This window comes from Lemur catta, chromosome 1 (assembly GCF_020740605.2).
Source record: "Lemur catta isolate mLemCat1 chromosome 1, mLemCat1.pri, whole genome shotgun sequence".
Classification (NCBI taxonomy): domain Eukaryota; kingdom Metazoa; phylum Chordata; class Mammalia; order Primates; family Lemuridae; genus Lemur; species Lemur catta.
Genome location: NC_059128.1, coordinates 119,429,792 through 119,454,026, shown reverse-complemented (window position 1 = coordinate 119,454,026; position 24,235 = coordinate 119,429,792). Strand labels below are relative to the sequence as shown.

Below are 24,235 nucleotides of genomic sequence, written 5' to 3'. Positions count from 1 at the left end.
CCCAGCACTTTGGGAGAGACAACTGCTTGAGTCCAAGAGTTTGAGACCAGGCTAGGCAATACAGTAACACCCCATCTCTACAAAAAAAATTTTTAAAAAAAAGAGCCAGAGGCCGGGCGCAGTGGCTCATGCCTGTAATCCTAGCCCTCTGGGAGGCGGAGGTGGGTGGATCGCTCGAGGTCAGGAGTTCGAGACCAGCCTGAGCGAGACCCTGTCTCTACTAAAAATAGAAATAAATTATCTGGACAACTAAAAATATATATATAGAAAAAATTAGCCGGGCATGGTGGTGCATGCCTGTAGTCCCAGCTATTCGGGAGGCTGAGTCAGGAGGATCGCTTAAGCCCAGGAGTTTGAGGTTGCTGTGAGCTAGGCTGACGCCACGGCACTCACTCTAGCCCGGGCAACAGAGTGAGACTCTGTCTCAAAAAAAAAAAAAAAAAAAACAACGAGCCAGGCATGGTGGCACACACTTGTAGTCCCAGCTGCTTGGGAGGCTGAGGCAGGAGGATTCCTATAGCCTCAGGAGTTGAAAGCTGCAGTGAGCTATGACAACACCCCTGCACTCCAGCCTGGGCAACAGAGCCAGACCCTGTCTCTAAAAACAAACAAATAAATAAATAATTTTTAAAAAAAGACTTGTAAAGAAGACTAGAAGAAAAAACCAAATTGCTCCAAGGTGTGTCGGTGGGTGCAGAGAAGACCTGGGGGACACGGGTGGTGGGCAACTTGCTCTTTCTTTCATTCTCTAATTTTTCAATAAGATGATCATTTAGAAGGAAACACATTAAAAAAAAAAATGAGAGTGCTGAGCTTCTGTGAACTCCCCTTCCCTAGCCCAAATCCTGACAAACACCCATGGCCCTGGCCCCCACTAACAGACTGGGAGCCTGGAGCCTGGGAGCCAGGTGGCCTGTTGTGGGCTCCAGAGACCCAGCTTGGTGCTCGCTCCTCCAGCCACACAAACCCTGGAGCCCACCCTTACACGGAGACAAAAGGGCTGAAACGCTGCCCCTGGCCTGCTGCTGTGCCCAGCGAGCGAGCACAGCCCTGAGACTGCACCAGCTCCATGATTCCAAATACAACTGAGACAAAAAAGACTCACCCCTTGGCTTCCTTGAAATCGGATTGATGGTCTCAGTGAAACAGAATCCTACAGAAAAAAGAAAAAAGAAAAACGTCAATAAAGATACCTGGAAATCCAAAGATTCACTTCCCAGTTATATAAGGAGCAGGATAAAGAGTGTTTTCAGGCTGCGCACGGTGGCTCACGCCTGTGATCCCAGCACTTTGGGAGGCCAAGGCAGGAGGATCACTTGAGGCCATGAGTTTGAGACCAGCCTGGCGACAGAGTGAGACCCTATCTCTACAAAAATAAAAAAAAAAAACATTAGCCGGGTGTGGGGGCATGTGCCTGTAGTCCCAGCTACTCAGGAGGCTGTGCCCGGGAGTTCGAGGCTGCAGTGAGTTAAGGATCATGCCACTGTACAGCCTGTACAACAAAGTAAGGTCCCGTCTCTTAAAAAAAAAAAAAAGAAAAGAAAAGAAAAAAATTATACAAAAGAGGTCAAAATAAATACTGATGCTTCAGCTATTCCGAGGTCAGCCTTCTAGCAGCATCTTAGAAAGGACCTGGAGCCAGGAGGAGGAATGCACCTTCCTTTCTCTCACCTTGAACTCCAAGGACGCATCTCCAGTGTCCCAGACACCACCCACAGCATGGTCCTAGGTGGTCACTGGGACCTTCAGCCCCCAAATCCACCCCTGCACCACCTGTCCTGGACGCCCCACTGAGGTCTATCACCACATTCTCTCGCTGAGAGGACGCCCTGCCTCACCTCTCCTGGCTCTCGTCTCGACCCCTCGGGTCTGGGCTCCCGTCCTGCCTATGGAGAGGAGAAGCTCTCCCAGGAGAGCTGAGTGCCGCTTGCATCCGCAGTGGCCACCTGTCCACCACCACACACCCAGGGTGGGTGGAGCCACTCCGCACGGGTGGGGAGAATCAACGTTATGGGTGGGACAGGAGCAGAGACAACACCCACCCCAGGTCAAACGAGCATCTGCCCTGGGGAGCTGCTTGGCGCAGGGTCAGGCAGTCTGGGGACTGAGAGGTGGCTGGCCTCTCAGCACTGGCTCTATAGCAGCCCTGACCCCTGGGTCCACTCAGCCAGCTCAGACCACACAGCTGTACACGCTCCACATGCATGGCACCTGGGGTGGGAGGTGCCGGGGCCCCACCTTTGTTTACCAGCAGCCCCCTCCTTTGCCAGAACGCGTCAAGGACTCCACTGTCTGGAGCAGACCCGAGGGGAAACATCCCAGGACACTAACACAGTGTGGGACCTGATGTCCCAGAAACCACCCCATGCTTCCAAAGCACGCCAGCCCTCACCACCAGCAGGCAGAGGTCCACTCCACAGTGAACACCACTCACGGGGCACGGGAGGGATGCACACAGTCCCACCCCCTTGCCCTGCTCCGAGACTGGGAACCAGCTGCTGCTGCACAAGGGCCACTGTATATTGAGACAAGGGTGAGGCTCCCTCCAAAGCAGCTCCAGAAGGGCTGACCCCATCCCACACACCATGAGCCGACCACCTGCCTGTCCTGCCACTCAGAGACCAGGAAGTGCAGCACCATGGGGGCCCCTGGCCTGGCTGTGCCCTTAGGGATGCAGCATTTAAGGGACCTTTGCTTGGAATTTGGCTCAGGACAGACACAAAAAAGAGACCTGTAGAGGCTAATAAAGGCATGAAAGACAGTGGGTGCCATTACTCATTAGGGAGCTGCATACGGCAACCACAGCGGGATACCACTGACCTATCGAGGCGGCTAAAACAAAGGGGCTAACAACAGCAAGCGCTGGCAAGCACGGAGCACCCGGAAGCGTCTGCTGTTGCTGGTGGGAATGCGCAAGGTATAGCCGCTATGGAAACTGTCTGGTAGTTTTTCAAAAGATTAAACAAAGGGTTGCACACACCCAGCAATTCCACTCCTGGGTACCCAAGAGAAGCAAAAACTGCTTCTGTACAAAAACTTATACCTAACTGTTCACAGCATAATCATACAGAGTATCCAAAATGCGGCAGCAACCCAAATGTCCGTCAACTGGCGGACAGAGAACCAAACGACAAAACGCTACCCAGCAACAGAAAGGAACGCGCTGACAGAAAACCCAGAAGAACCGCAAACCCCAAGCTGAGTGAGTACAGCACATAGCGCTACAGCCGCCGTAGAGTGGGATTCCATTTACATAAGCCTCAGAAAAGACAAAACCCAAGAGAAAGAAAGCAGTTCTGCGTGCACCTGGGGACTGGGAAGTGGCTGCAGATGGCCCCGGGCCGGAATATCAAACTCACTGACTGCACACATAAGATGAGCACGCCTCACAGGATGTTCGCTGCACCACCGTAAGGCTGTGAGCCGCCCTCGGGCTCACGGGGGTCTGCAGCAACTGGGCGCTTTCAAGCAGCATCCTCTGAACACACACAGAGAGTTCTTAACAGGTGGGAGAAACAGTCCCATCTGTTCACCTTTTTTCCCCCTTGGATTAGAGATGGGAGTCTCACTACATTGCCCAGGCTGGTCTCGAAATCCTGGGCTCAAGCCATCTTCCCACTTCAGCCTGCCAGGTAGCTGGGATTACAGACACATGCTACTGTGCTCAGCTCCTGAAACACGTTTAATGCATGAGTGACGTGACATGGGTAAAAAGGGAACCAGCAGGAGACACAAGAACCATGCAGAGCAAAGGGAACACTGAGGCAGGATGGCCCTTCCGCAGTCACTTGCACAGCCCTCCGCAACACCACAGCATCAGTCCTCACAGGCCCAGGGAGTCCTTGATCCAGGCCAGGAAGGAAGGGTGTCCCCGGTGGAGGGAACAGCAGGTACAAGGAATTCAGGCAGGTGGGGCTTGTCTCTCTCAGCCCAAACCTCCGGAGAGGGGTCAGCCTGGGGCTAACTGTAGCACTCTGTCTACCGTCCACACCTGGCGAGGCCTCTGTGTGCAGCAGTGAGCCAGGGATAGGGACTGTGACAATGGCGATGACAGCAAGGCTGGTTAGGGTGATGAGGGACAGGAACCAGTGAGGATGACCAGGAAATGCACCAGGGCAGCCCAGCAGTGCGGGTACTGATAGTGACAGCCCCTGCAGATGCTGGCTCTGCCGCCCTCCCCATGGCCACATGCTCCCCGTGGGCTACGCCATCCAGTTAAGCAACTGACCGTGTTCCGGTAGCTGACTGCCAACCGGGTTATCGGGAAGACTCCTTTCTTGCCAAGTCACTCATTCCCCAAGAGTATGGAGAATGAAACGTTATGTACCAGAGAGAGGAGAAGGGCTGAGGGGCCTAACAGGCCAGGCTTTCTCCAAGACGTGGGGAGGGCTGACCTCAAGTGCCTGTCCCCATGGGACGCGGCTGTCGTCATGGCCATGGTCCCGGTCACACAGGCCAGCACCGTGTCTCCACCCTCCAGCAGGAGACTAGGCCCTTCTTGTCAACAGAGCAACTCACTTGTAACATCACACACAAGGGTGACACCCCGCACACCACACATTCAGTCATTAAAGAAACCAACACTCTCTCAGTGATGCTCACCCGGTGCACGCTACCAGGCAGGGGACCCACCTGGAATACCAGCTTCCAAAAACAACCCTCCAGACAAGTGAAGCAGCAGGAAAACGTGACATCGTCCCCCCAAGCCAGGAGAAAAATCAGTCAACAGAAACAGACTTGGAAAGGACAGAGACAACAGAATTAGCAGACAAGGGCTTTAGGATAACTACTATGAATTAAAAATGCTTGCCTAGGCAAAGAATTCATGGCTTAGACCCCAAAAGCAAAGGCAAATGCAACAAAAACAAAAATAAATGGGACTTCATTAAACTAAAAAGCTTCTTCATAGCAAAAGAAATAATAAACAGACAACCTAAAGAATAGGAGAAAATATTTGCAAACTGTCCATTTGACAAAGGACACCCAGAATCTACAAGGAATTCAATCAAATCAGCAAGAAAAAAACAACCGCATTAAAAAGTAGGCAAATGATATGAACAGACATTTCTCAAAAGATGACACAGAAATGGCCAACAAACACATGAAAAGATGCTCAACATGATTATTCATTAGGAAAATGCAACTTAAAACCACAATGAGATGCCACCTTACCCCAGTCAGAATGGCCATTATTAGAAAGCAAAAAAACAGCCCGGCACAGTGGCTTACGCCTGTAATCCTAGCACTCTGGGAAGCTGAGGCAATAGGATCACTTGAGCTCAGGAGTTCAAGACCAGTCTGAGAAAGAGCGAGATCCTATCCCTACTAAAAATAAAAAAATTAGGTGGGCGTGGTGGTGTGAGCCTGTAGTCCCAGCTACTTGGGAGGCTGAGGCAGGAGGATTGCTTGAGCCCAGGAGTTTGAGGTTGCCGTGAGCTACGATGACCCCACTGCACTCTATCTAGAGCAACAGAGTGAGACTCTGTCTTTAAAAAAAAAAAAAAAAAAAGGCAAAAAAACAACAGATGTTGGCAAGGATGTGGTGAAAAGGAAATGCTTACACACTGCTGGTGGGAATGTAAATTAGTGCAACCTCTATAGAAAACAGTGTGGCGATTCCTCAAAGAACTATTATAAAAGTAGGCTGGGCATAGTGACTCAAACCTGTAAATCTATTAATAGCACTCTGAGAGGGTCAGGAGGGAGGATCACTTGAGGCCAGGAGTTTGAGATCAGCCTGAGCAACATAGTGAGACCCTGTCTCTATAAAAAAATTTAAAAATTAGCTGGGCGTGGTGGTGTGTGCACCTGTAGTCCCAGCTACTCAGGGGGCTGAGGCAGGAGGATTGTTTGAGCCCAGATGTTTGAGGTTACAGTGAGCTATGATGATGCCACTGCATTCTAGCCCAGGCTACAGAGTAAGACCCTGTCTCAATTAAAAAAAAAAAAAAAGAACTAAATCTACCATTTGATCCAATAATCCCACATCTAGGTAAATACCCAAAGAAGACATTTTATTAAAAGACACCTGCACATGTGTATTTATCACAGCACAATTCACAACTGCAAAGATAAGAAACCAACCAAAGTGCTCATCAACTGATCAGTGGATAAAGAAAACGTGACATAGATAGATACACACACATCCCCACGAAACACTACTCAGCCATTAAAAAGAATGAAATAATGTCTTTTGCAGCAACTTGGATAGAACTGAAGTGAAATATCTCAGGAACAGAAAACCAACCACCACATGTTCTCACAAGTGGGAGCAAGGCTGTGGGCGTGCACAGTCACCCAGAGTGACTTAATCGACACTGGAGACTTACAAGGGAAAGGGCAGGGGGAGGGACAGGGATGAAAAACTACCTATCAGGCACAATAAACACTATTTGGGTGATGTGTACACTAAAACCCAAATACCACCACCACACAATTATCTGTGTAACTAAAAATCATTTGTGCCCCTAAATCTATTGAAATAAAAACTTTTTTTAAATGCTCAGGGGCTTATAGGAAAATTAGAACTGATGGAAAGAAATACAAGCTTTCAGGAGAGAACCACTGGAAACTCCGGAGCTGAGAAACACAATGTCTGGAGTGAAACTTCACCAGGTGGGATTAACAGTAGACACTGCAGAAGAGGATTAGTGAACCTGAGAACAAAGCCACAGGAACTGCCCAAAAAGCAGCGCGGAGAGAAAAGGCCCAAAGGAAAAGGGATGCAGACTTGCTGACCTGTGGGACGACACACGTGTGACTGGAACCCCAGGGGTGGGCAGGGAATGTGAAGAAAGAGGGGCCAAAAGCTCCCAAGTGTGGTGGACGCTACAAATCCACAGACCCAAGTTTCACCAGCCCTGGCAAGAAACAGAGAACCACACCGGGGCTCATGATAAGCTAATTAGTGCGGCCGCCGGCAGGCGCCCCTCCACTGAGCAGCAGGGACAGACACTCAAGGCCAAGTGTCAGCCACCGGCCGGGAGGTTGTGTTCCAAGCGCTGAGGGAAAAACACCACCAACCCGGAATTCCAGACCCCTTGAATAGAGAAGGTGAAGTACAGACTTGTTCAGACTGACCCATGCTGCAAGGAAGGTTCTGAAAGTTCTTCAGGAGGCAGGACAGTGACACCAGATGGGCACAAAGGTTTAAGAGGATGACGAGTGTCCGGCACAGTGAGCATGTGTGTGAACATGAAAGAATTTTTTCTCATTACATTTCTGTAAAAGATGATCATTTAAGGCCCAAATGATAGCAGTGGGGTTTGGGTTTTGAACGTGCAGCACTGAACGGACAGTGACCAGAACACAAGGACTAGGGTGGGGGATGAACCAAATGGCAGGAACGGGCCAGGGTACAGCACCCTGACGAACCAACAGAGGGGCCCCCAGGAGGTGGTGTCTGCTGGGCAGGCGGCCCCAGCCCACATCGCAGGGCCCGAAGGAACACGGTGTCAGGACTGCTACTTGTTAGGGGAGCCCTGTGCCTGCAACCTTGTCTACACTGCAGGACAGACAGTAGTGACTAGCCTTCTCACAGATGATTTCCCTGTCACCTGAGCAGCTTTGGGGTTGTCCCCAGGCTGCATTAAGTCACTGGGTAACTTAACAGCACACCACAGCCTCCCCTGCCACCCAGGGCATGGCACAGCCTATGTCACCTCAGGCAGGCAAGGCCTGGTAACACTGCACTTCAAGCCGCCCACCTGCCCCATCTCCACAGACCCTTCAATGGGGTGTGACACTCCCACAGTGTCAGAGGGGACACCTTTTCCCTCGGCCCCACACTGGGTAACAAGTCATATCAGGCCCTTGCATGACAGAAATCCATCTTTCATTAGCCAAGCACAAGGGTCAAAACCAGGAGCCCCTGGGAGACAAACGTCACTTTCCTGGTGCTATGATCACACCAGGGCCACAGGTGTGAGTCGGGAGACCTCGCAGGGCTACCACAGCTGCCTAACATGGTCAGCAGGGTTGTCGGGGGCTGGGCAGGTGAGAACCAGACTGTGAGGAGGCTGGTGCTTCAGAGACCCGACTAGACTCCAGACCCTGGCTCAGGAGACGGACCTCAATGCAGCAGGGCAGTGACGCCTGTGCCCTGCGGTCACTCTGCCTGGGCACCCACTCAGGCTGCTGAGCACAGACTTGGCAACCCCGTTGGCAGCTCCCCCTCCACGAGGACAGTCATGTAATTAAACTTGGTAATGGCTTCAGGAGGAACAAGGGCAGGCACAGGGGTGGGGGTGTTGGTGACAGCTCCATGGGAGGAGGCGAGGTCCAGCGAATCCTGGCCAAGACCCCTCTGATACAGGGAAAGGGCAAGGAGGAACCTCTCTCCAGGCCAGAATCCCCTGATCCTCTCGCCACAGAGAGGAGCACTTCCGTGGGTGAAGCAACAGGAAGTGGCTTACAAAATCCTCCTCCGGGCCTGGTGACCAGTTTACTGGAAGTGCAGTGGGTGACTCTTCCCCAGGGGACAAGACAAAGTCTGGAGACATTTCTGATCATCACCACTGTGATGGGGCGGGAGGGTGCTCCTGGTATCTGGGGGGTGGAGGCCGGGGATGCTGCCCAACATGCTACAGTGCACAGAGAACCTCTAGCCCCAAATGTCAACACAGTGCGGGGGCTAAGAAGCCTGGGGCTGGCCCTGCCACAGAAGCGATCATAAGAGCAGAATGCGGGAAATTCTTTGGGACAAAAAGACTTGTCCCTTCAACAGATAAATAGGGGAAAAGGAGGGAGTGTTACAAATCACCATGGGCTTGAGATGCCACTGCGGAGATGCTGTGGGCATAGCCTGGCGCAGGTGCACAGGAGCCCGGGCCCCAGCGCCACTTCAGAGCTGCTGCTGGCCGGGTCAGATGTGCATACCACGCCAAGGCTAAATTTTTAAAAAGCAAGCCTTTATGTGTTGACATGAAATACTGTCATTGGAAAAGTTATGGGCAAAATGAAAAGACAGCTGAGACTGTTACAAGAAACGCTCCAGCAAAGACAAAAGCTAGGGAGGGGGTCACAGGGAAGAGAGGAGACACAGCAACGGATGGACGTGCCTGATCCCGATGGAGGCCCAAGACACTGGCCATCTGCCAGGAGGTGGTGAGGCCTGAGGCAGTTGGTGCCAAGGCTGCCCCAAGGGCACACACCCCTTCCCCCCACCCTCCAGGAGCACCCATTCTGCAGGGGCGCCTGCTCCGCCAGGCAGCACGTTCTCCTTGCCATCTGCACGGCACAGCCTGCCACCCCCACGACGCAGATGGGAGGAAACGACGATGGAATGGAAGAACCTTCAAGAATCTGTGTCACTGGCCAGGCGCGGTGGCTCACGCTTGTAATCCTAGCACTTGGGAGGCCAAGGCGGGTGGATCGTTTGAGCTCAGGAGTTCGAGACGAGCCTGAGCAAGAGCGAGACCCCGTCTCTACTAAAAATAGAAAGAAATTATATGGACAACTAAATATGTATAGAAAAAATTAGTCGGGCATGGTGGCGCATGCCTGTAGTCCCAGCTACTCAGGAGGCTGAGGCAGTAGGATCGCTTGAGCCCAGGAGTTTGAGGTTGCTGTGAGCTAGGCTGATGCCATGGCACTCGAGCCCGGGCAACAGAGCAAGACTCTGTTTCAAGAAAAAAAAAAAAAAGGAATCTGTGTCACTGACTCTACCAAGCACTGGTGTCAGCACACGCTGGTTTTACAGAGCACGTGGGCCACGAGAGGGGAGCTGAAGCCCTGGGAAGAACCCTGGCCAGTGACCTCCTGGCAACAGGCCCTCCTTTCCAGTAAAGCATGGACGACTGGGAAACTCTTCAAGAACCCTCCCCAGGACTTCCTGGCAGTCCTGGAGCAGGACGTGGAGGCTGTGGAGAGTTCAGATGGTGACTCTGTGAACCACGACGAATCGCAGGGATGTCAGCCCCGTGGGGGACCTGGATAGACACACCTTGGACCTCAGCGAGGTTACACACCAGGAGCCTGGCAGCCTCAGTCCCCTGACCAGGTCACAGCAAAGCAGGGGGGACGTGGCAGGGCTCACGGCAGCTCCTCCCCTTGGCCCAGGAGTCAGTGAGTTCAGCAGGCTGTGGACTGACACAGAAGAGCAGAAAAGGGACTTCAAGTGACCACAAGCCAGGTGTAAGTCAGCAGCCACCACAGCAGATGTTTCTATCTAAATTCACGAAGGTGCACAGAAAGCGTATTAAAAAAGGCTTTTCAGAAAACTTGAAGATTAGAAAAAAGATGCAGATCACCTGCAGAGGCAGCCCTGACACTCTCCCGAGTGTCCTGCCTGGCTTTGGTCAGTGCGCTGGATGGGCCACCTTCCTTCCTGCCTGACTTCCCGCCTGCCTGCTTGGGGCCCAATTGTCCCCTCACCCCAAGTCCCTGGCAATCTCAGATCTATTTTCTGTCCCTACGATTTTGTCTTTTCCGGGAAGTCTTATCAACGCAATTGCACTGTGTGAGTTCCCTGTGGCCGCTATAACAAATGACCAGAAACTTGGTGGCTTAAAACAACGGAAATCTATTCTCTCACAGATCTGGGGGCCAGAAGTCTGAATTCAAAGTGTCAGCAGGGCCTCCCTCATACCAGGGCTCTCGGGGAGGACCATTCTTGACCTCTTCACCTGCTAGTGACTCCAAGCCCTCTTTGGCTTGTGGCTGCATCACCCCAACCTCTGCTTCTGGGGTCATGTGGCCTTCAAAGCCCTCCTCTGCCTGTGTCAAATCTCCGTCTCTCTAATACAAGGATACCTGTGAGGACAAAGAGAGCCCACCCAGATAATTCAGGGTGATCTCCCCTCTCAAGATCCTTGATCTCATCTGCACACTCCCTTCCTCCACGTAAGGTCACATTCACAGGTTCCAGGGATCTACTGGGGCCATTATTCAGACGGCCACACTTATGTGGCATCACGCCTTTGCATTCCTCCACGTCCATGCCTCAGTAGCTCACAGCATAAATATGCCATCTTTCCTCCACCTGTGAGCTGGCTGAAGGACACTGGGGTTCTTTCCAGTTTGAGGGATCCATGAGCAAAGCATCTACAAATGCTAAGACACAGGTCTTCGTGTGGATGCAGGTTTTCATTTCACTTGGTGAAGCCCCAGGCGCTTGACTGCCAGGCCGTACGGCCAGCGTTTAACTTTGTAGGAAGCCGCTCCGCTGACTTCCAGAGCGGCTGTGCCACTTTGCATGGCCACCAGCAATGAAGGAGAGTCCTACTTCCTCCCCGTCTGTGTCAGCGTTTAGTGTTAGCTTTTTAAAAATTTTTGCCATTCTGGCAGGTGTGTTGTAATAGCTCATAATGCTTTCAATTTGCATTTCCCTGGTGACTAGGGATGTGGAGCATTTTTTCACGGCTAATTTGCCATTTTTCTATCTCCTTTGGTGAAGCTATCCAAATCTTTAATCCATTTTCAAAAACTGGCTCATTTTCTTATTGAGTTTTCTGGGTTTGTTTTTTTGTTTGTTTGTTTTTGAGACAGTTTCAACTCTGTTGCTTCAGTTGGAGCATAGTGGCACAATCACAGCTCACTGTAACCTTGAACTCTTGGGCTCATGAGATCCTCCCAAATCAGCCTCCCAAGTGGCTGAGACTACAGGCGCGCCTCACCACACTTGGCTAATTTAAAAAAATATGTTTTAGAGATAGGGTCTTGCTAGGTTGTCCAGGCTGGTTTCAAACTCCTGGCCTCACCCAATCGTCCCGCCTCAGCTTCCCAAAGTGCTGGGATTACAGGCATGAGCCACCACACCCTGCCTTCTTACTGAGTTTTGAGGGTTCTTTATATATTCTGGACGTAATGGCTTTATAAGATAAATTTTGCAAAGATTGCCTCCTAGTCCATGACTTGTCTTTTTATTCTCATCTTTCAAAATCCAGAAGTTTTTAATTTTGATGAAGTGGAATTTTTCATTTGCTTTCTTTCATGGGTCTTGCTTTTATGTCATAGCTTCCCCCACCTGTTTTAAGTAGCTCTATTTTATGAAAATCTTCCAAATTGCCACTCTTACCAACTCCACTCTCCTCTTCCAAAAAAGCAGCTCCAGGTCTCTGCTGTGTTCATCCCCACCCCCACCACCAACCCCTCCATGGTCCCCAGCAAAGAGGTCTGGCAGATTCCCAAGTCCGCACACTCTTGGGGTCATGACCACAGATGCTCCCTGGAGGCCGACTGCCCACCTGGCAGCTGCAGCTGCAGACACCGTCCAAGCCCTTCTTGGGTGCTTAGCAAGGTGGGCGGGAAGCTGGCCTTTGTCACCAGGGAGGCCCTGGGGTGTCTATCCATCCCGTGTTGTGGCTGGGGGAGGAAGCTTCTTGGACTCGCTGAGCACAGCCTCTCCATGGAAACTGACACAGTGACGCATGGTACCACGGATGGCCAGCCTCCACCACCAATCCACAGCCACCCGAAACTGCACAGGAATCCAGATTCCAGTTGTTACAACTGAGGAAAATGAGGCACCGAGAGAGAAGGGGGCTGCCTGATGTCACAGGGCAGGGCTGGGTCCCCACTCCACCAGCAGAGCCGATGCCGACCTTACACAAGACCCAGGCCTGGGGTCCCCGTGACACTTTCAGAATTTATCCACACTCCTTGTGAAAGGTGCCTGACCCTGTGGTAACAGGATGAGACAAACATCTGCTAGATGATTCTTCAAGTTACAGTGATTACACACTCCTGAACTCTCCTTCGTCCAACAGAGAACAGCGCTCCTTTCAGGGACAGATGAGCGCCCTGCCTGCCACCTCCCTGGCCCCTCCAAGGAACACGTCCGGGTACAGGCCAGGCCTGCTTCCAGCAGAGCAGTGTCCCTCGTCTCCCGCAGCCACGCAGCCCACCCGGCTGGCCCACTCTGCCTTTCCCTTGGTTATCCCATCTTTCAAGTCTGCCCTGTGTGCATGCTGCACGCCCCAGGGGCTCCCAGCCTGCAGTGTCGGGCCCCTGGGTCCCTGGCCAGCCCACCCTACAGCCTCTGGGACACAGCAAACCTGCAAATGACAGTGTGGTGGGCACAGAATCCCCTTGAGCACCAAGGTGTCCAAGGCTGCTGGCCCCTCACTCTGCTCCTGGGACCCAAGGCCCTTCTGAGCAGGAAGCTGACCTCAGGGAGGGGTGTCCTTGGCCACTTCCCACTCTGTCAGGGCCCTTGAGGAGGCTGCCAGAGCCTGCAGAGAAATGTAGGCAAGGAAGTCTGCGGGGTCCACAGCGGCCTCTTCCAATTCGCACCGTGCACCTTGGGAGGAGTGCATTTGGTGCGGCTTTTTCTTTTTAACCACTCACTAAAACTCAAGGACGACAGGCGCCAAGCTTGGTGTCTTTACTGAGGAACTTGAAACACAGGGTCTCTGAGCAGCAGCCCTCACTCTCCCCCATCTGCCCTCTGCTCACGGCCTGCACTTCCCCCCAGACAGCAGCGACTAAGATCCAGTCGCATGACAGTGGAGGAAGCTGAGGGCCTGCTCTAGGCTGCCAGGTCCTCTGGGGCATGGCACAGGCCTCCCCTATGCCTGGGTTCCCTACATGTCCGAGGTGAATGAGAACTCTCTAGGGCCTGACATGGCCACCCCCTCCTCAGAGCCCAAGCCAGGCCTCTGTGGGAGATGGGGTCCCTGAGAATATGGCTCTGTCCTGCCACTTGCACTCTCTGCTTGGAGGTCCCTGTACCTCACTCACCTTCACAGCACGGGGACTGTTTGGAGCCAAGCAGATGCTGCCTATGGGCTCTCCTGCCCCCAGGAGACCCCTCCAGCCCAGCTCCATCTCAGCTCCCTCCTTCAGACAAGGCTGTGTTCATTAGCTTGGCTTGTCTGCCGCTCAGGCCACCTCACCTCTGAGTGCAGTCCCTTCCTGGCTGGGCCCTCAGAGTGCTGCTTCTTTGCCACATTCCCAAAGTCACCTGTCCTCAGCCGCAACACAGAGCCAAGCCCTCTTCATGCCCCAGCCTCCTCACACCACCAGCCTCGTCTACAACAGTCCACGGCAGTCCTACCCGAGACATGTGCTCCACATCTGTCTGCCCCCTGCACCCTCTGCAAAGGGCCCAAACCAGTCTCAGGAGACAGGGGTTCAAAGTCTAGGATAAAAGATTCCCTGGGGTTTGGGAACAGCCCAAATGGTAACCGTGGGTCACTCAGCAACATGCTTGCTCTCACTGACACCCTAAGAGGGGGCACCTGGGTCAACGGCTTGGCTGGACCTGCCCTTGAATGAGTGGGTCCAGCAAGGACAGAGCAGACACAACAAACACATTCTGAGACGGGCACGCAAGGAGGTGCCAGAACAGGAAGGCCTCAGGAGGCCGCCACAACTACGTGCAGCCCCCAGGGTCTTCCTTCTCACGCAAGGGGCAGCCAGGCTTGGGGGATGGCTGCTCTCAGGATGGTAGCAGTTCAGGGGTCTAGACGCACTCAGATCCCAAGCTGTGCCATCTCAGGAAAACCCCCTGCCCTGCTGGGTCTCACCGAGGGTGCTGCAAGAAGCCAGCACGTTTTAAACTTTTCTTCAAGACAGGACCTGACGCACCCAAGGCCAGGCTGCACTGGCCCCGTGGGGAGGCCCCTGGACCACACAAACACTGTCCTACATCCTTCACCTGAGGAACATCTCTGGGGCAAGGACCTGCGCAGCTGTCTAGTGCTCAGGTTTCATCACCAACAGAGCCAAGTTCTTCCTTTTGGAAGAACGGAATCGGTCCCTTCAGATCTTCCTGAAAGCCGAGCACTTGGCTTCTGATGGGCCCAGGTGTTTACCTTCTGAACAACAGGATCTTCTGTTACCCAGAAAAGCAGAGCAGAGCCTCCCTCGTACAATCTGTACTTTTAGACTCGGAATGGTCAGGAGCTGGAGGCAGGGCTGAGTGAATTCAGACCCCAGCTGGCAGGGACCGCCCCATACAGCCACAATCACAGCCACCAGCTTCTGACCTACACCACAAGCACCCTCTACTTTCTGTCCCCACCTGGCATGGAGCACAGCCAGAGAGTGTTCCCGAGGGCCCACGTTCGGCAAGCAGCTCAGTGGCGTGGTGTGGGCACCCTGTCAACCTCCACCCGTCCAGCGTGTTGAGAAACATGCCCAAGGTCACCTGGCCAGTAAGTAGCAAGTGGGTCCATCCCAGGCTGCCTCTCTGCATGGGTCCTATCTCATAAAAGGACTCGCCTTGTGCTTGGGTTAGATTGTGGGTAAGCATACACCAAGATCCACCCACTGACTTCTCCCCAGAAAGATGACCTTCCCTCACACAAACAGTCCAACAAGAAATGTCACTAAGCTGGGCTCCTTGCTGCCAGCAGCTCAGAACCCAGAAAGCTCAGCCGTGAGTAGCTCCCAGGGCTCGCCGAGGAGACCACACAGCAAGAAGCGCATGGCACTACCGAGCTTGGCAAGGGCTGCAGAGGTGGTCTGTGACCAGTGGGACATGTGCTGGCCAGGGATGGCCCAGAGCAAGCCCCCAAATCTCAAAGAGTACCCAAGAGGCCATGGTGCTCAGGAGCCAGGGCTCTGGGGCGGGGTTGCGTCCTCCTGGCCTCTCACAGGGCAGGGACCAGAACAAAACACGCTCTGCCAGGTGCTCAGTGGCCACACACCCTCAAAAGCCTGACAAGGGATCTTCTATGGACAGGGCTGTGCATTTTGAGGGCCAGCTTTGAGCAGATGAGGAAATCGAGGCTCAGGAAACAGGTGTGCTCAGAGTCACCCACTCAGTGAGCCGCAGAGCTTAAGCGCAAACCGAAAATGAGAAAGCCGCTGCCCCTGCTGCATCAGGTGTCTCTCTCCCTGCACACAGATGGACTCCCTGCTTCAGACACACTGGCCAGCCCTCCCCTACGGCTGACCCGTCCTGGCCAGAGTCCTTGCCACCTGCAGGGGGTGGGGAAGCCCTGCCTGACAGTGAGAGGGAGAGCCAGAGGTCTGCCTTTTTACAGAACATCGTGTCACCTGCCTTCAAACAAAAGTGACTGATCTCGGCTCAAGGTGACAAGATTAGCATAGGGTACTTGCTTAGAAGCTGACACACACGAGAGGCCAGGAGGCAGCCTGAGCTCTGCCAAGCCTGCCGCAAAACAGGTCGGGACAGGCTGCAGACATAAGGGAGGGCATGTCCTTCCGGGAGGGCCAGCACAGCTCCGCGGTTTAGGGAAGATGTTTCTTAAGTCCTGCCAGGTCAGACAATCGCCCCACCATGGACAGGGCTAGGGAAAACAGCGTGGGCTGGGTATGCCTTGGGCTTGGCCCTCAGGTTGGCCACCCTGCCGCCCCCACCTGCTCCTGCCCACCTCAAGTCAGCCTGTGGCCCCCTTCCCCATGGCTCACTCCCTCTGGGACCTCTCGGGGTTGGGGGGTACCCAGGCTCTCAGCTGCTGCATCCAGACCCTGAGCCTTTTCTCAGCCAGCTCCCGCAGCTTCTCAGCCTCTCCAGCCTCCTTACAGGGGGATCTTGCACATTCGTCCATCCAATCACACCTGACAGACCCCAACTGTGCCAACAAGGCCTGTAGGCGTGGCCCTGCTGGACCCTTCCTGGTACTCACACCCAGCACTGTGAAGCCCCCACGCCACCAACAGTCCACATCCTCCAGGATCCTGCGGTCGACTCCTCCTCCAGGACCTCCTCCCAGAGGCTGTCTGGTGGCCAGGCTCACTCAGCCCTGCCCCCAGCTGCAGGCATCTCACCAAGAGTGCTAGGTTGGTCCTTCCCCACCTAAAGCTGAGTCTCAGGAGGAGGGAGTCCATCCTGTCACTGCCGATCCCCCGGGACTGATGGCCTAACACTAGAACATCAGAGTCAGGGCTCAGATACCCACTGATACCAGCCCCAACCAAGCTACATAGCCTCGGCTGGCCCCTCGGGCCTTCAGCCACCTGTGCACGGGGCTGGCCAGGCCAGGTGACACAAAGCCCTGCTTCCGAGAGCAGGGAGCCCTGCCCTGGCTTGCTCTCCTGGACATGACCTGGAAATAATCTCAAACTTAACTGAAAAACTGCAAGAATGGAAGGAAGAACAGCCCAGAACCTTCACACCCCATGGTGACCTGCTGTTGCCCTCCCCCACCTGCTCTCCCATGGGCTCTCTCCATCCCCTCTACACACATGCACGGAGGCACACACGCATGCCGTCCCGAACCATCTGCGAGCTGGCCAGATACACTGCCACACTTTACCCCAACCACCTGGTGTGTCTGCAGAGAGAGAACATATTCTCTCCTGTGCCTACATGACAGGCACAGGCGTTTACATCTTGGGATGACACACAGCCCCTCTCCCCTTTCTTTACCAGAGGATGCTGGACATCGGGTCTGCCTAGATGGCACATGATCAAACACACCGCCCGTTCCCAGCCGAGCACTGCATGGCGACATGGCCCCTCGAAGCACCCACCCTCACCAGCCTCCACCCCTGAGGGCCTGGGCAGGGCTGCCCCGTGCCACTGCCTGTCTCCCACACGGCTCCGCACCTACAGCCACAGCTTTGCTGTGGTGGCCATAGACGCCGTTGTGTCTCCCCAGACTCAGCAAGAGCTCCTTCGCCCTGTGCATCACGCACACGCTCACCATCGGCAGCGCGAGACGGTGGCTTGGCTAGGCTACGGTACCCAGTTGTTCAGTCAAACGATAGTCTACATGTTGCCGTGAAGATATTTTTTAGTTGAGATTAACATTTAAATCACCAGACTTGGCTAGTCTGATGGTAGTGGGCTACCAGAACTCACTAACACGGCTGTCATCAGAGCCTGCCCAGCCCGAAAGCCTCTGGGAGGCCCTGGAGGAGGAGCTGGCCGGACGGATCCTGGGAGGATGTAGACTGCGGGTGGATAAAGTCGGCATACAATACCCCCTGCGAAATTTCACTGGCTAAAATAAATAAGTGGATTTTGAGTAAAGCAGATCACCCTCCACAATGTGGGTGGGCCTTGCCCAATGAGTTGAAGGCCTTGAGAGAAAAAGCCCGAGGTCCCCACAGGAAGGAATTCTGCCCCCAAACAGCTGCAACACCAATTCCTTCCTGGGTCTCCAGCCTGCCCTGCCGATTTCAGACTTGTCCCCGACAACCGCAAAATCGCTTGAGCCAATTCCTAAAAAGAAAGATAGCTCTATATCCACCTATAAACTGCTCTTTTCCTATCTGTGTCTAAAGACATGCCCCCTCTGGGCTCTGTTTCTCTAGAGAGCCTAACCACGGACTCACAGACTGCCTTCTGCAATGGTCTGGAATGCACTACTGTCCTTAAAATCTTTTTTGTTTTGAGACAGAGTCTCGCTCTGTTGCCCGGGCTAGAGTGCCATGGCATCAAGCTCACAGCAACCTCAAACTCCTGGGCTTAAGCAATCCTTCTGCCTCAGCCTCCCGAGTAGCTGGGACTACAGGCATGTGCCACCATGCCTGGCTAATTTTTTTCTATATATATTTTTTTAGCTGTCCAGATCATTTTTTTCTATTTTCAGTAGAGACGGGGCCTCACTCTTGCTCAGGCTGGTCTTGAACTCCTGACCTCGAGCGATCCTCCCACCTCAGCCCCCCAGAGTGCTAGGATTACAGGCGGTGAGCCACCGCGCCCGGCCTGATTACGGCAATCAGGCCTGCTGCTAGATCTCATTATTAACGTATTAAAAGAGTAAACCTGTTACTAAGGTTGTACACTTCTGTTTAATGCTTCAATAACTCTCCTGACACACAAGCAAGCCCTATCACCCTCCCAACGGAAGGCATTCCCGAAGTCCCTCAGTTACCAAGGAAGAGAGGTGACAGACAGAAGCCAAAGTCGGCAGAGGGCAGCTCGGAGTGGAGAGCAGGGCTGAGTCCAGCCCCCAGGCCCAGGCCCTGCTCCACTGCCCTCTCAGCCTTGTGGCCTGGGTGAACAAGTGAGCCTATCCAAGCCTTGGTTTCCTTTTCTGGAAAATGGGGCCATGAAGTCCCATCAGCCAGGCTGAGAAGGCACCAGAAAAGGCTGGGATGAGTATTCCCCCCTCCTCTCATAACTCTTTCCTAAGACCCCCTTCACACTCCCACAGTGAAAAGCACAACCTCGCCACCCACTGCTCCTGCTGCTCCTAATCTGATGTGGCTTGTAAAAGCAGACGGTGACGGCCAGAGGCAAGCACAGGCTGCCTTCGTCTTCTGCACAGAGACGGAACACGAGAGCAACCAGGAAGGCAAGGCAGGGCACCTGCACCCATGCAGACAGACCATTGCTACAAGTCCAAGGATTTGTCTGAGAAAATAACAAAGAGGCAGGGGACACGCCATCAGGGCCAGTTCAGAGACGCTGGTGATGAGAAAGGCCATTGTCACCAGAGCTGCCCACCATGTCGTGTGGGAAGCTCTGCCCAGCACCTTCCAGAAAAGATGCTCTCTGTGCCACAGCTCTGAGGAGCTCGCCCTGGGCCTAGCCAGCATAATGATGCCTTTGTCCCCTCCGAGGTCAAGGCTGTGTGATATGACTGCTGGTCAGGGCAGAGAGGACGGAGCTCCCCAAATGCAGGACGTGGTGCTCCAACTTTGGTGGAAAACAGAAACCATGAAATAAGAGCAAGTTGCCCCATCTGGGAGGTAGAAATGACACAAACATGGTATTTTCCTACCTCTAACCCACCCCAGCAACCCAGCGGGCACGGTACACAGCATAGCTGCGGCTGGACAGCGGAGCCACAGCCCCGCAGACACGAGGAGGGGAGGTGTGGGTCTAGAGAGGAAGGTGGGCTTGCAGGGCCCCACTGCCCTGTCCCTGGGAGATGCCGCCCCTTGCCCTGTGGCCTGGGAAAGGCCTGCTGGGTCACTGACCACTCTTCACAGCTCTTTGTCTGCTCTCTTGTCCTAGCCCACAGGTGCCCCCCCAGAGAACCCTGGGAGGTGGCCTGCCCTATGAGGGCATAGGAAAGTGAGTTCACAGCCTCTAGCCCTGGGTAGCTAGTCAGAAACAAAAATCAGTACCAGAAACCTATCCACGGGCAGGCAGGTCTACACACACCAAAAGCCCCCAGAGACACCCCTCAGGTCTCTCTCCCGTACTCCAGCCTTGTCCCTCCTCTCTGCTGCCTGGCATGAAAGGCCACAAAGGAAAGTTCTGACTTCCTCTCCTCACCTGAGCCACCCCCTCAGGTCCACGCGCCCCAGCAGTGGATCACAGCCCCCATTCCCCAGCCTCTGGGTTCCAACCAGGTGACCACATCTTCCAGCCTTTGCTTTCAGAGCCTGGGAGGCCCTGCCTGTGCTGGAGCACCCCCTCCCTCTGCTTACCAAGCTGGGCAGCACCTAGACAGCTCCACCCAGTACCTCTAGGCAGATGCGATCTCGGAAGCACCAGGCTCAGGATTGGAGATTTGGAAAAGACAGCCACAGAAGTGCTACGGTGAGCCAGAGGTGGCCCTGCTTACTTGGGGCCCCTGGGCACAAGTTTCAAAGTGGACAATAAACAGAGCGACACAGGAGACCCCTGGCTTGGGAATGTGGAGGGGGTGGTCGGCCAGTGAGTACCCTAGGATGCTGGGATGCAGGGGGAGCCAGTGGGAGCCGTGGAGAGCCCTGACAGGAGGTGACAGCCCTGGGCCACCGCCGCCTGGTCCCCACAGCCTGCATTTCCTTCCCTCCAGCGTCAGGAGGACTATTGCATCATCTCGGAAGCAGAGCCTGGCAGGAGGGTACCCAGGTCCCACCACTGCCGAGGGAGGAGGGCCGAGGGGCTGCAGGGGCATGGAGGGCAGACGGAATGGCAAGTGGCAGCAGCTGCCCCACTGACGAGGGGAAGAGGAGCCACCCATCTCCTATCTTGCCCCCCTGCCAGGCATGGCCACTTCAGGGCAGCCTGCAGTGGGGCGGGGGTGGGCAGGCAGGGCCCGCATACCTCGGTTTTCCCAACACTGACCATGACCCGGGCTGCGGGGAAGATTTGGACATGGACAGTGCCAGCCGGGGGCAGGCGCTGCAGAAATGTCAGCTCCAGCCTGGGCCAGGCCTCTTTTGATCTGACTGCAGGGTGGCGAGGCTCAGGTGCTGGGAGGGGCCTATCCTCAGCGAGCCCCTACCTGCTTCACATGGAGAGCATTTGTGTAGCACGAGGGACAATGTGGGAGGTGTAGATGGGAAGGCCGCAGAGGGCATGGAGACCCAGACGAGTGTAGCCTCTTCCAGGCGTGCCAGTGGTGCTGAGGCCACAGTGCCACCCGAGTGGCCTTTTACTCACCACTCCACTTGGTCCCCACAACCTCCTGGGCAGGCGGGACTGCTCCCTCCCTACAGAAGGGGAAACTGAGGCTAAGACAGGGCTGTACCTGTGCCCTGCACAAGCACCTTTCAGTGCTGAGTGAAACGTCAGAACTTGATGCTGGAGCTGTGACAGCCGTGCCCAAGCATGTGGGTGTCGGCAGGAAGGACGCCACACGTGGGCCCCTGGAGTTGGAACAGGCCACAGCCTCATCCACAAAACTCCTCTGCATGAAGGAAGAGCTCAGGACAGCTCTGCAGTGACACTGGGCAAGGCAGAGCACAAGATCTCCTGGAGGAACAGGTGACCCAGGAAAGGGAGACCTGACGAGCCCCAGCCACATGCCAGCCCAGAACGTTTCCTCTATTTCCTGTGGGTGACAGAGCCCGTCCTCCTGGGCTCGAGAATAAACAAAACCAGGTCAAATGGAGGAAACAACTTTTTTTAACCTTACTAGAAAGGTGTAGTTTGGCAGGAGCTACAAAAAGACCACAGGTTGGCTGGGCCCAGGCCCCTCCCTTCCCAGTGTCCCCCGTGGGTCAGCCAGGCCGGCTCCCAGCTGCTGTCCCCTAGGGTGGTGGGGACTGGGGAAGTTCCCTGCCAAGGCCAGGTGGGCAGCACAGCAGCCTCTTACTGTGGCCTGCAACACCAAGTCTTCCACAATAAGCGGCAGCATGTCAATAATGTAAAAAAAATCTAGAAGGAAAAACTGAGTCTTGGACGACAGTGAGATACCACCACACACCTATCAGAATGGCCACAACCCAGAACACTGACAACGCCAACTGCTGGCGAGGACGTGGGGCCACAGGAACCCTCGCTCATGGCTGGTGGGAGTGCGAGATGGCGCAGCCACTTCGGAAGACAGTTCAGCGGTTTCTTGCACGGCTCACCACACACTCATCATAGGATCCGGCACCTGTACCCTGGTAGTTACTCAAAGGAACTAAAATCTTGTGTCCACACAAAGACCTGCTCACAGTTAGAGCAGCTTTGCCCATCACTGCCTAAACTTGGGAGCAGTCAAGATGTCCTTTGGCAGGTGAATGGATAAATAAGCTTCCTGTATCCAGACGAAGGGACAGTATTCAGCAACAGAAAGAAATGAGCTATAAAGCCATGAAAATTTGGACCCAGACCCATTGAAAGAAAAAAATGAAATAAAATAAAATAAAGCCACAAAAAGACGCAGAGGAACTGCAAACGCATATTACCGAGGGAAAGCAGCCCGTCTGAAAAGGCCACAGACTGCACAATCCCAACTACATGACGCTCGGGGAAAGGAAAACTGCAAACGGCATAAAGACCGGCGGTTGCCGGGGGCTGGGAGGGAGGGATGAGTGGGTGGAACACAGGGGATGTTTGGGGCAGTGACACTATTCTGTGTGACACTACAATGGTGGGCACATGTCATTAGGCATTTGGCCAACCCACAGAATGTACTGCACAGAGAGTGACCGCTAATGTCCATCAGGGGCTCTGGGTGACAAGGACATGTTGGTGCAGGTTCGTCTACAGCAACAAATGCACCACTCGGGGGTGTTGATAACAGGACAGGGAGCACATGGGAACTCTACCTTTGCTATGAACCTAAAACTGCTCTAAAAAATAAACTCTTTAATTAAAAAAAAAAAAAGTCACGTCTCCTACCTTCCTACTCAGTAATATCAGCAAAAGCCAACCTGGATCATTAAAACTGTTTTATTTTAGGCCTGAAATTAGATTTTGGGAACAGCTTATGACCTGCACCCTCACAGAAGTAGAACCTGCCGGGGCTGCGGGTCCAGTGGAGGACAATCAGGAGGTCTATTTACTTAGGAAAGAAAAACAAAGCCGTCTTCCTGGCACTGGGCAGCTGCTCTTGCCCGCAGCAGATGACACAGTACCATCCAAACTCCTGCTGGAGCTCCATGGTGGGAAAGCAGAATCCGCCAGGGCAAAGGCCTGGTTTAGCCTTGGGGGCGGCCCCTGAACAGCCTTCACAACACCTCGCTGCCCCAGAGTGGGCAGGCAGGTGCTGGGCGGGCAGCCAAGGGCCTGGGAGAGGAAGAACTTACAGACGTGTACAGTGCTTGCAAAGTGAAAGGTGCTAAAATCCACGCAGTCTGGGGCTGCTCCCTCCTCCACACCACCCTGGGCCACTCACACCCAACCCCAGGGCTGCCGGGAAGGCCTGGCCTCAGACCTCTCCTTGCAGGAGATCCAGAAGGAGAATAACACACCAGGGCCACAAGCAGCTACTGGGAACAGAAAGCAAAGCTTCTGTCTCAGGGCCCAAGAGCTGAGATGAGAAGATTCAGTTCCAATTTGGTATCTGCCGTGTAAAAGCTACGTGACCTCAGTAGGAGACTTAGCCTCTCTGGACTTTGTCACATGGACCTGGCAATCTCACTGGCCAGGCTGCCAAAACAGCATACTAACGACACAAGCTGCACTCCACCACATATGTGACCCCCAGCGCTGTCCTCTGAGAGTCTAAATGCTGGAAAATAAAGCAACATTCTTTGAAATAAAACAACACAACACAATGACAAACCCTGATGTGGGTAAGGCCGTGGCAGCCCCACAGACCTCAAAGGTCAGGGAAACAGTCCCTCAACCTGCCGTGTGGTCTTGGATGACGTACTTGACACCTGTGTAAGTCAGTTTTCTCATCTGTGAAATGGAAATGACCCCATCCAGGCTTTCAGGGGCTGCAGTCAGGACCTGGTGAAGTTTAGGCCTCCTGGGGGCCAGAGTCACATGGGTAACCACAGCCACACAACCTCACAGCATCTGCTCTTTTACAGGGGAACACCACAAAGGCCATGCGGGACAAAGGCTGGGGCGCTCTGGGCTCATGAGGAGCCCCCACCAGGGACCACTGTCGAGACAGTCCTTGACAAAGGGAGGAAGAGCAGGGCTAAGGAAGCCATCTGACCACAGAACCTGTTTGGTGACCCTTCCCAGACTTTATTGATGACCTCAAATACAAATAACATTCAGCAAGGTGACAGCCTATTAAAAAAGTGCTCATTTAAGTAAAATGTG

General features: G+C 54.0%; 1 protein-coding gene across 1 annotated transcript in view; it reads right to left on the bottom strand.

Annotated features, from left to right (window-relative positions):
- The window catches only part of ELL (elongation factor for RNA polymerase II), a 68,170-nt gene that overhangs the window by 24,348 nt on the left and 19,587 nt on the right, over positions 1-24,235 (bottom strand). Inside the window, exon 2 of the mRNA XM_045552542.1 lies at positions 1,106-1,153. Within this exon, the coding sequence (XP_045408498.1) occupies positions 1,106-1,153 (48 nt within the window). The remainder of the gene's footprint in view (positions 1-1,105; positions 1,154-24,235) is intronic.